Source organism: Acartia tonsa, chromosome 15 (genome assembly GCF_053477335.1).
Source record: "Acartia tonsa isolate MP-2025a chromosome 15, ASM5347733v1, whole genome shotgun sequence".
NCBI lineage: Eukaryota > Metazoa > Arthropoda > Copepoda > Calanoida > Acartiidae > Acartia > Acartia tonsa.
The window spans coordinates 9,763,719-9,776,131 of record NC_137274.1 but is presented as its reverse complement, the minus strand read 5'-3'; the positions used below and the strand labels follow the sequence as shown (position 1 = coordinate 9,776,131).

Genomic DNA, 12,413 nt, shown 5'->3' with positions numbered 1-12,413 from the left:
GTCCCTTCCTCTAAACTGTTTGGACTCCCATTTATTCAATTTGCTTTAGAGATTCCCAGATTTTTAAACAATTATCTTAAACAGAATTGAAAGTTAGCTTAAAATATTTTTAAACAAGGATGACAACATCCCAAGAATCTTAAGGGATAAGACAATGGACGATAAATTGATATATATCTGTAATGATGCTAAATATGATTTCTCCACCTGTAGATTAAATTTATTGGTTAAAAACTATCCAATCAAAATTCAATAAAAAGTACCTAAAGTTTCTAAGCCATGGAAAAGATTTATATGTTAAAAACTTTGGGTACCAGTGTAATTAACGACCCATTGTAAATTATATGATGCCTGTTTGTTAGTAGCGAAGCTACTCTATAATTCACTTTGTCCGTCCGTCCGTCCGTCCGTCAGTCAGTCCGTCAGTCAGTCCGTCAGTCAGTCCGTAACGCTATGGGGGAAATGGGATTTACTCAGCTCCTATGAAAGATAGAATGCTAAAATTTTTTGACAACATTCCCATGATTAAGGAGCACAATTGACTATAAAACATCATTTGCGATCGGACCGATTTTTAGCAGGTTTTAGGCTATTTTTATATTTTTCACATTTTTCTCCATATCTTCAGTGTTTATGGTCCGATTTTCAAAAATTTTTCAGTTACAGATATCAAAATTAAATTTCCTGTCGTTTAAAGAAACAATCGTGAAGGCCAGACTGCCTTTTTAGCAGGTTTTAGGCTATTTTTATATTTTTCACATTTTTCTCCATATCTTCAGTGTATGGTACGATTTTCAAAATTTTTTCAGTTAAAGATATCAAAATTAAATTTCCCATCTTTTAAAGAAAACAACCATGACGGCCAGACTCCCTTTTCAGCAGGTTTTAGGCTGTTTTTTTTATATTTTTAACATATTTCTCCATATCTTCAGTGCTTATAGTCCGATTTTCAAAAACTTTTCAGTTGTAGATATCAAAATTAAATTTCCCGTCTTTAAAGGAAATAACCATGACGGCCAGACTGCCCTTTTGGCAGGTTTTAGGCTATTTATAAATATATTTAACATTTTTTTTCCATATCTTCAGTGTATATGGTCCGATTTTCAAAATTTTTAAAGTTTTTAAGGATTTAAAAATTAAATTTTTTGTCGTTTTAAGAAAACAACCATGGCGGCCAGACTGCCTTTTATCAGGTTTTTGGCTATTTTTATATGTTTTACATGTTTCCCAAGATCTTTGTTTATTTTGATCCAATTTTCAAACTTTTATGGGATATCAGTATCAAAATAATTTTTTCCATTGTTATGAGCATCTTTAATATAATTTACTTTGACCATCGTCATCATACAAAATAAAACAAGGTTTCATATTTATTTTATCCAATAAATATATTCTTGATTTTAGTAAAAACCTTTTAAATCTACCTGTACGTATTCCCATCTACGATTTTTTGTGCTTCGCTACTTATGGATGTTGTCATCCTTGTTGTTCTTTAAAGTTTACTTTACCAAGATAGATTAAATATTAAGGGAGGCATGACCATAATAAAACAAGGATGACAACATCCATAAAAGCTCTGAAACGGTAGGAAAAAAGGGCTTGTAGAATAGAAACACTTGTAGAATGTCAGAACTGAATAATCAGAAATAAATGTATGAGAGTCGAAGCAAAATTGTAAGTAAATTTTTATGATGTTTAAGGATATACTTACATATTTAGGACTTGATTATAAAGTTGCTTCGCTTATAATATTGTACTTTGTTGTCTCAGAAATCAGTATACAAAAAATCAGATCAATCGGATACTTAGATAATATAAATATAAACATGAAAATGGACGTATGGACATTCTGGTAATTTTTATAGAGTAGCTACTACGTTTTCTAAACCGTAACTAACTACTAAAGGAATCACCATGCAAAGTTTGAAATCAATAGGACAGTTGTAACATGCCTAAATTAACGAAAAAAAGCTATCCGTCATGAACGTACGGACCGACCCTAATTATGGAAAAGCTTCGCTTTTAAAAACGGTCTCTTTTTCTATTTCATATTCTATTCATAAAGCTTGCAATTTTATGATGAGCATCTAATTTCTTTAATTGTCAAAAATGCAAACTTTCTTAAAATTGTTTAGCTCCATTTTGGCAATTTCTAGGTTCACCTCCCCTCTCTCTGCTGCGTATACCATCTAAATAAATAAATAGATAGATAAATAGATAGATAGATAGATAGATAGATAAATAGATATATAAATAGATAGATAGATAGATAGATAGATAGATAGATAGATAGATAGATAGATAAATAGATATATAAATAGATAGATAAATAAATAGATAAATAGATAAATAAATAGATAGATAAATAGATAAATAAATAGATAAATAAATAGATAGATAAATGAATAGATAGATTAATAGATCGATAAATAGATAGATAGATAAATAGATAGATAAATAAATAGATAAATAGATAGATAAACAAATAGATAAATAAATAGATATATTAATAGATAGATAAATAGATAGATAAATAGATAAATAAATAGATAGATAAATAGATAGATAAATAGATACAGTATGACCCTCGAAAAGGTATCTTTTAGGGTATACAGCCATTATTTCTTAATGTATTATCTAAAATAGCATATGTCCTTGTTCTCTGTACATTTCCACACAAACATATATAAAAATTTTAATTTTACCTCCATTAACACCGGAGATTTTTAGAGCTAAAGTTTTGAAAAAGTGACTGAGAAAAAGAATTTTTTTTGTTTCCCACTATTTTTGGATGGTTACATTATATCTTTTTGGTAACTGAAGAATGATAAACAAAGAAAAACAAGTTAACTAATTATTTCTTTTTTATTCCACCAAAAAATATAAATTTTTAAAGGCAAAAAATACTACTGAATGAATTGATTATTTGCAAATTTCAGGCTATTTACTTACCCTTATTTATGAAAAGGATTAATTATGACAGTTGCTCCGCCCCCTTTTCTGACATCTCAATCACTTAATAGGGGGTTAATTAGGCTTTTTAGACTAAAAAATCATTATAATGTAATTTTATTTTCCTTTTAACTTTTTTGTTATTAAAGTTAGGATTATGAAACAAAATCAATATTCCTGCTATATTCATAAAGATTTATTTGGTTTTTTAATCTGAAACAATTTTGCCTCATAAGTAAGTTTGGGTATTGTCATATATTTATGTTGTGATGTCATATATTTAAGTTTGCAGACCATATGTTAATTGTTACTCTTAATTGCTCTTTAATTGCTCTCAGAAAGAATAAAGAGAAAATATATTTAAGTCAGTTGATATTGAGAGTCCTAACACAGAACATTATCTGGTTTGGGTTCGAGTCTTTATTAAGACCAATACAGCTATTTACAGACATCCTACTACTTTAGATAGTTTGCACAGACAGATATTCTACCCCTTCAAAGTGCATAGTTAATTAATACATTGTATTAATTAAACAGACAGTCATCCTGTTGTTTGGTGTCCTGATATACAGACAGACATCCTGCTACTTCAGAACTATCCAGCTTTGAATAATCAGTAGTTTTGACTTATTAACATATTTAATCATTTCTAAATATAGTATCAACATATAATCTTATTTACTCAAAAACTGCATTTAATCCAATATAATAAATACTTAAAAATCTGTTTGCATTTTGAATTGAACATTAAGTCTACTCTATCATTAACTTATGTAAGTCTGTCTATATCACATTTGGCGCAGTCTTATTGTGCTACGTGTTATTTAGACCTGCTGCTGAGTTAAGGGTGGGGGAAGTGGTGTTTAATTTGAAGTCACTCACTTTTTGAGATATTTTTTTTTATCTCGGATTTTTTCACAGTTTTGTTTTAATTTTTATATTTCTAACTTGATTTATATTTCAGGTTTCTGTGGAATTTCATTCTTTAACTCTTTTGATCTAAATTTCACGGCGGATCTAGTTCCAGTGCTCGGATATGGCTGATGGAGAAAAAGGAGAGCGGGGTAAAACTGAAGGCAAGCGTGGACGGCCGCCTAAACGTCCTCGGGAGAATGACAGTCAGGATGATGATGGAACTCCCGAACATTGGGAGGAGGAGGATGCTGCGGCTGAGGATGCTGGTGCAGGTGCCAATGCGAATGTGGAGTTGGCGTTGGGCGAGGTGGAGAATGACGTTGTGCCTGAAAGCATAAAAAAATATGTTAGGGCAATGTTGCAGGAGCATACGACTGTCAAAGATCAGGTGGATAGGTTAACGGCGGCGAATAAACGGCTGGAGAATAAGGTGAAAGAGTTTAAGAACTCTGATGAGCATAAGAAGTTAGGTTATGATGTTGATTTGGCTACTATTAAGAAAAAGGTGGCGCAATTGCCAGTGGATGGGGATATTAGCGGTTTTTTGTATGAAACAAGTATGGGGGCTAGTGTATCTGCAGTCAAGGCGACGGGGGATGATTCGTTTAATACATCTTTCATTAATCGTTTGAGTGTGGAGGCTAAATTGGATTCTACAAATTTTGAGGCTAAAAGAGGGAAAAGTGCTCCTGGACATTTGAAGTTTTCGCAGATTGAGTTTTTAGGTCCTGTTGGGAATGGAAATTGGATGAATGTTCGTGAGAGTTGTCTGACCGAATATGAAAATCAATTGTTGGATATATTTCCTTTAATTGAGGAAAGGGCTGAAGTGCTTAAGGCCTATAAAAAGGTGGCCGGCGGTAGTGTAAGCCAACAGACTGTAGAGGAGCAGTTTAAGGAGTTTTGTCTTGTAAGAGGAGTCAAGTGGGATAGTGATTTTGTGCGGGATGCTCCATTTTGGGATGGAAACATTGATTTTGAGGATTATTTCTTATCCTTATGGAGGGTTGCTAGGTTCGCAAAGTTGGAGGATCCTATGCTTTTCAAGGACATCCTGTACAATAGGATTTTTGAGTGCAAAGGGAAGAAGATGGGGAGGTTGATTACGCCGGAGGCTAATGCTTCCTTAAGTGCTTTAGGTTATTACCTGTTGATAAGAAGGTTGGTGATACCCTTTGCTGATACAGAGTCGGCTACCGAATTCTTTTACGCCCTGAAACAAAAGAGTGGTCAGAATGTGGATGTGTTTTTCAATGCTAAATTGCGTCTGTTTAGGCTTATGCATCCTGGTCAAATTTCTAGACAATCTTGGCGTGATTTCTATAATAATGTGGCTAAGAATTTGCTGTTTTCTGATTTAGCTAGAGATATGGCTAATTTCATTGAATCTATGCATTACCTGGAAGATTACAGTGCTTTCTTGACTTATTTGATTCGCAGAGGTCAGCATTATGTAAGCTGGGCTCGTTCTGGACACGTATCACCTGAAAATGTGACGTCCTGTTATTCTCAGGCTATGGAAGGGTTGAGGCTAGAGGATTCTAGGGAGGTGAAAGCTAGGCCTGTAATCAGTGAAGTGCATGTATCTGATATGGAGGGCAGGACTGAGATTGGCGATAATAATGCGTGGATTGAAGGGGATGGTGATATTCCTTGGGATCAGGTTGAGAACGTGATTGGGGCTCTGAATTCGAAGGCTAAAACTATGATTTGTTGGTATTGTGGGAAAAAAGGTCATGTAGTGGCTAGTTGCTGGCAGAAGAGAGATGGCAAGCCGCCAGCTCCTGATTCTCGCATAGGAAAGACCAAAGCTAAGTTTTTCTCAGCCGGTAGCGAAAAGAAAGAGGGTCCTGGAGTGCCTAATAATAGGGTAATACCTGAGCAGTTTCTGAAGAAGACAGTCAATCAAATGGGGCCTGTTGTGGATAGGTGGGGCAATCAGGTGGGGCCTGTTGTGGATTCTGAAAAGAGCAGAGATGAGAAACAGTATGAGGCTATGATTGCTGACATAGCCAGAAACAATTTCCAGCAATATCCTATGTAATGGATATGATTGATTTGATGTATAAATCTCATTCTAGGATGAAATTTATAGATCGTTCTTTTATTCATATTCATTATATAGGCTATAGTACTGTAAATAGTTAATTTTGCTGTTTTGTATTTACATTATTGCTTTCAACTTTATAAAGCATTACTGTCTTGTTTATTCGTCAGTCAAGGTGTGATCGTGTTAATGAAAACATTATATATATATATATTTATATATATATATATATATCTACTATATATTATTTTTTGATAAGTACCTATGCAAGGTTGAATACTTCGAGAGGTACTTACCTGTATAAAAAAAAAACTTGGAGTGTAGCTGTGTGATGCTGGTAGTTTGGGAGATGTACAGGATTTCATAAATTGAACAGTATGTTGGCGGCTGGTGACAGATGAGGGGCTGACTGCTGTGTAGTGGAATGATGTATATCTAAAATATATGGATATATTAATTATAATGACTAGTGTTTTCAAGAGATTGTGAAGTTTTTGAAGATAACGAAAATGCCTATTTGTGCGGATTTAGAATTTCTTGTGCCTGGGGCTGATATTCCGGTGAAGGAGTTAGGAATTATTGATACAGGAAATAATTTTAATTCTTTGATATCTAGAGAAATTCTTGATAAACATGGAGTTGAGTTTTGTCCTGCTAAATTATCAGCATATTCAGTAGATTTAAAGAAAGTTAATATTATTGGATATGTTGAGTTGAAATTTAGATTTGCTGGAACTCAAGCTGTGTTTACGGAGATATTTTATGTACCTGAGGTGACGAGTAGGTTGGTAAATCTTGGATCTGATTTCCTGAAAAAAAATAAAATTAATATTTGTTTGGATGAAGATAAGTTTGAATTTTGTGGGGAATCTGTTCCTATTAATTCCTGTTTACAGAAACAGGTGGTGGCAGAGATACAGAAAATTCCTATTTTGTCCGGACGAATGAATTCTGAAATTCCATCTAAACCTACCTTGCCAGGGATAAAGGAGGGGGGTGGGTTTGGAGAGTTATATTCAACGAAGTATAATGTGAAGTTGCTGGATAAAACTATTTTTTATCCTGGAGGATCTACCGCTGTGGTGCATGTGACTGGATTAAAGAATGATGGGCTTTGGTACGTGTCCCCTAATTCTTCTAAGATGACAAGTGGCAATGGGATTATGATTATTGAGGGGGTGTATCAGCCACGAAAAGATGGGTCCTGTGTGGTTAATGTGGTTAATGCGTCAATAAAACCTATTACCTTGCTGAGAAATGTGAAGATGGGGCATTGTTTCATCATGGATAATCAAGATGTTACCTGTAATAAAACAATTAATGAATTGGATAAGCCAGAAAAGTTGTCGGGGCAAAAAATGCATGAACGGGTACAGTTTATTATTCAAAAATTGAAGTTAGATGAAAACCAGATGATTAAGGAAAATCCAGAATTGAAACCCAGGATTATTAAAATTTGTTTGGAAAATTTTGATATCTTTTCAATGAATGATTCAGATATTGGTGATTGTAGATTAATGACATATAATATAGAATTGTTACCTGGAGCTAAACCTGTGAAGGCCAGAAATATTCCTTTGAATCCAGAGTACGATGCTAAATTGAAGGAACAGTTGACCAAATGGCTGGATGCTGGCATTATTGAGGAGGGTTTCTCGGATTGGTCCAGTCCTATCTTTGCTGTGAAAAAGAAGGCTGCACCTGGAGCAGAGGCTAAGTTGAGGTTTGTCATCGATTTCCGCAACCTCAACAACGTGACTAAGCGGGTGGCGTGGCCGCTGCCACTGATCTCGGATAATTTGACGAAGCTGGGTTCTGGCAAGGTGTTCAGTACTCTTGATTTGACAGCTGCCTACCATTCGATGACTATGGATGAAGACTCTAAACCGTTAACAGCTTTTAGTGCAGCAAACAGGATGTATTTGTTTAACAGGTTGCCATTTGGGTTGTGTAATGCACCCAGCCTGTTCTGTGCTCTGATGGATAAGGTGCTGTCTATCCTGCCAGGTATGTATGGATTCTGTATCAGCTACTTGGACGATCTGATCGTGTTTTCATCAAGTCCAGAGGAACATGTAGAGCATCTGCAGGCACTGTTTCAAGTTCTTCGGCAAGTCAACCTGAAATTAAATTTAGATAAGTGTGATTTATTGACTAGAGAATGCCATTATTTGGGACATATTATTAGTGCCGATGGATTGAAAATGAATCCTGCATATCTGGAACGGATTAAGGATTGGGGCAAGCCTAGAACAGGGAAGGAGTTGCAGAAATTTTTGGGATTTACTAATTATTACAGAGGATATTTTGCTGATTATGCCAAGAGGTCGTGCATGTTGGATAGTCACAGGAATGACACTATAATAAAGTGGACAGAAGAGTTGAACAGAGTATGGACTGAATTTATGGAAATGTTCAAGACTGAAATGTGTAAAGGCTATCCTCAATGGGATAATCCTAATCTTTTTATTGTGGATGTAGATTATAGTTCTCAGTATTTTGCAGGGATTATTTCGCAAGAACAGGATGGTGTGGAGAGAGTGTTTGGTGTCTGTAGTAAGAAGTGTAATGCTGCAGAACAAAATTATCCTTCCTATAAAGGAGAATTAGGTGCATTAGTATATGCATTAAAGAATTTTTTACACTTTTGTAGGTTTCGTGAGTTTTTGGTTCGGACAGACAGTATTTCACTAGTGCATTATAAACGTTGGGCTAAAGGATCAATAAACGGTGTCACCTATCGATGGATAACTTTCTTGCAAAGTTTTGACTTTACAGTTATCCATCGACAGGGGACTAAGCATGTGAACGTAGATTATTTGTCGAGAACTGAGTTAGATTGTAAGAATCATCGACTGAAGGATTGTCAGGAGTGTAGAGAGACAGATAATAAAATTTTGGATCCTTACCTGGATGATTCACCATTTCTGGATCAAATCTATTCTATTATGCAGGTACATTCTGCAGAGGATGAGGCGGATGTTGAGTTTGTCTGGCAAAGTAGTCTTCAGCAGGACGAGATCCTAAATGAAATAAGGTTATGGATATTGGAAAGGAGACAGTTGTCGTCTTATGAGAGGGCGGAGTTATCGGGCAGAAAAGAACTATTGTACAATCTTATTGGCCATATGTATGTGCTAGAGGGGGTTGTAATTTTCAGACAGCCTTTGGCCGAAGGGGGTTTCGTCGAGAGGCCTGTAGTGCCTCTTTCTTTATACAATGATATATTTGATTCAGCTCATGGTGGATATGGTTCTGGACATAGAGGTGTGCAGGAGACAATACGTAAGATAAATGAGAGATTTTTTATGCCTGGCGTGAACAAGTTTGTGGAATCGAGAATACGAAGTTGTATTACATGTTTGAAAAAGGCTGGAAGTAATCCTAAACATGTTTCACCTATAACTCATTCTGTTCAAAGTAGTGAAGTTTTTGCTAATATGTCCGTAGATCTGGTTGGACCTTGGACTCCATGTTATCATCAGGGACAGACGGTTAAATTTGTCTTAATCATGGTTTGTCTATTTTCTAGATATGTTTTTACATGTCCGTTGGTTGATGCTAAAACTGAAACAACTGTAAAGGCTATATTGGAAAATTTTGTACCTACCTATGGTTTATTTAGAGCTTTGAGATCGGATAGAGGTACAAATTTTACAAGCAATGTGTTTAAAGGCGTGATGAAAGGATTGGGGGTGGATACTGTCCTAATTCCCCCCAGGAATCCAAATTCGAATCCTGTAGAGAGGCAAAATCAAAGTTTGTATGCTGCTTTGAAAGTAGATGAAAATCATGGAACAAAGGACTGGGCTAAAAAATTACCTTTGGCTACGTTGGTGATTAACTGTTCCAAGAGTACTAGAACTGGATATTCTCCATTTTTTCTGGTTTTTGGTCGGCAGCCACGTATTCCTCTCGATTTTCTATCACCAGTCCCGTCTGTTGAATCTTCATCCTCGCGGTCGTATTTGGAATTTCTGAAAAATATGGAGGATGTAATTAAGAGAATTTCTACAAAATCCAAGTTATATTTAGAGGTTCAAAATAAACACAGAGTACAGAGGGAAGCATTAAGAGTTACAGATGTTTGTTATGCTTTCTTTAATATTGTAAAAACTGACGTGTCCAAGAAATTACAGTCTTTCTATGGAGGGCCTTTTATTGTAGTTAAGAAATTTTCGGATGCATTGTATGAGTTGGCACCTTTTGGGAATAATCCCATCAAGAAAAATCAGGTTGTAGCTAGGGATAAAATTCGAAAAATTCATGCTCGAACGGAAGTTCTAGGGGAGGAGGTTAATTTTAACGTTTTTCCTTTACCTGAAATTTGTCCGTCCGATGAGATATTTTTGGAGGTTGACAATATGCCTGTAGAGAAAGAAACTGTAGAGGAGAGAGAGAGTGAAGATGTTGTGTATTTGTCATCTGAAAATGATGGTTTTGAGTTGGCAGAGGAAAGACAGAGTGACGAGATTCAGGAGAAGGAGAGTGAGGTTGAGGTTGATAATGACAGAGTTTCAGAGAATGAGAATAGAGAAATTATACCTGTAGGTGAAGGAGTAGAGGTGGGAGTGACAGATGAATCTGTGGTGCCTGCTCCTGTAGCTGAGGGTAATTTTGACGAGGTTGAGCTTCCATCGGAACAATCGTTTTTGACTACGGCGCCGCCACAATCTTCACCTGAAAAATTAGTTACAATTAAGAAAAGTGGATCACGGGTGGCGAAATATTTATGGGACACTGGGAGGAGGTTAAGATCTCAGGTAGGGGGTCCTGTGGTACATGTTCAGATAGGAACTCGAGGACGGAGAAAGTAGGGAAAGGAGAGCTGATAATAATTATTTTTGAGAAAAAAATATTATTAAAATACATATAAATATTTTAAAAAAAAATATATTATAATAAGAGTTCATGAATTGTTATTTGATTATTTTAATAACAAATATGTGCTGACAAAGCTAGTAGGTAGAAAGTTGCCCTGCAATGAAAGGCTAAATCAGTTGATATTTGCGGGTGAATTGGTGAACAGTTATCAGCTAATAATGTCTGGTCATAATAATAAATTTAAATCAGGTAAATATTTTTTAATTTGGGGATTGTGTTTGTTACCTTGTGGTGCTGATGTGATATCTGTGCAAGTAAAGGAGTGTGTTGGCGACGGTCCTGAGTTGAGGGCTTCAGAATGTACAGTATTTGGTCAGCATGAGTTTAATGGAACAGTCAGCGGTCATCTGTTAAAAAAAGTTGGAGTGAGATTTTTGCCCGCGGTACAATGTCACGTCGACAGAACGGTTCACACCTGGTATTGCGGCAAATATAGCCATCTACATTTAGGGGCACCAGCTGTTGTTAGTAGTGATGAGTTAATTTCTAGTGAAGATTGTAAAAGGATGGAGGAACAGAGGGTGTTAGACATAGATGGACGACGGTTGCCTGTAGCGTTTTATGACCGGTCACTGACTTATTTCATAAATGGTAGCATCCTGTATGATGATATGATGACGTATGGGATTGACCCTCAGTGCAGAGGAGATGGTATTTATTTAAATAATACCTTTGTGCCTAATACTTTTCAAGAAGTTCAGATTACAAGTTATTTGAAAAATATACAAATTTCAATGTTACCTGATAACAGTTGTTTTCTTGAGGACCAGTTCATTGGGGCACACTGTCTGGAGTCTGATCTGCGGCTTGGGCTTGATCGAGTGATAGTTCACAATAGATCACAGGAAGATAGACGTTATTTTAGTTATTTTCGGACTGTTGAAATTGTAAATTTAACTTTGTTTACATTTTCTAATATGGCGGATGATGCTAATAATCAGGGTGGCCAAAGTTGGTTGGCGATTTCTCCACAGTTTTCGTTGGGATTAAAACTGGGGAAAAAAGTGGAGTTTTCTGACTTTCTGACTGATTTGCATTATTTTCATACCAACGTTCCTGATGTAGTTTTGTGGATTACAACTGCTAAAAAGAATTTCTTTCCTTGGATGCGAAAAAAAGAGGAGGATGGTGCTTTATTATTACAGTTAACTTCTTCCTATCATCAAGTGGAAAGGATTTTGCAGGCAGAACAGGGGTGTTGGGAGAATAATTTGTTTCATTCCAACATCAAGCAAGTCGGAAATTTGTTGGTACAACATCTGGGGGAGATGGAGCTTGTGTCTGTATGTAAAAAAAGATGGTTGAATGTGACTATAGGAGCAGATTTGCCGTGTTATCTTGGTCATTTCTCTCTGTTTATGGATGATAGAATTGTTGCTGTAGAACCATTCACAAGATTAGTTAAAAATGTTTCCTTGTTAATGGTTGTCGAGTGTAGGAAAAATCCAGTATTTGTGAGAGTTAAACCTGGATTATATCTAGGCAATAAGGGGGCAGGAATGCAGCTGGTTCAGACTAAACGGTTGGAGGATAGTTGGTTGAAGGTACCATTGAATTTTGAGCATCTGCTGGATAAGGGAGAGAAAGGACAGGTGTTGGAGTCTGTGGAAGAGGC

At 35.8% G+C, this 12,413-nt stretch overlaps 1 protein-coding gene and 1 long non-coding RNA gene across 3 annotated transcripts in view; both read right to left on the bottom strand.

Annotated features, from left to right (window-relative positions):
* LOC145307602 (adenylate kinase isoenzyme 5) overlaps positions 1–12,413 on the bottom strand; it is a 128,138-nt gene that overhangs the window by 52,551 nt on the left and 63,174 nt on the right. The window contains exon 9 of the mRNA XM_080150056.1: positions 2,122–2,189. Within this exon, the coding sequence (XP_080006182.1) occupies positions 2,122–2,189 (68 nt within the window). The remainder of the gene's footprint in view (positions 1–2,121; positions 2,190–12,413) is intronic.
* Positions 3,573–5,774, bottom strand: LOC145307468 (uncharacterized). 2 transcript variants are annotated; one of them, XR_013875485.1, is made up of 4 exons: positions 5,745–5,774; positions 5,267–5,351; positions 5,015–5,080; positions 3,573–4,193 (listed from the first exon to the last, which is right to left on the bottom strand). It is a non-coding gene; the product is annotated as an uncharacterized LOC145307468 (long non-coding RNA). The 2 variants fall into 2 exon arrangements; XR_013875484.1 differs by lacking the exon at positions 5,745–5,774 and having other exon boundaries at positions 5,015–5,334.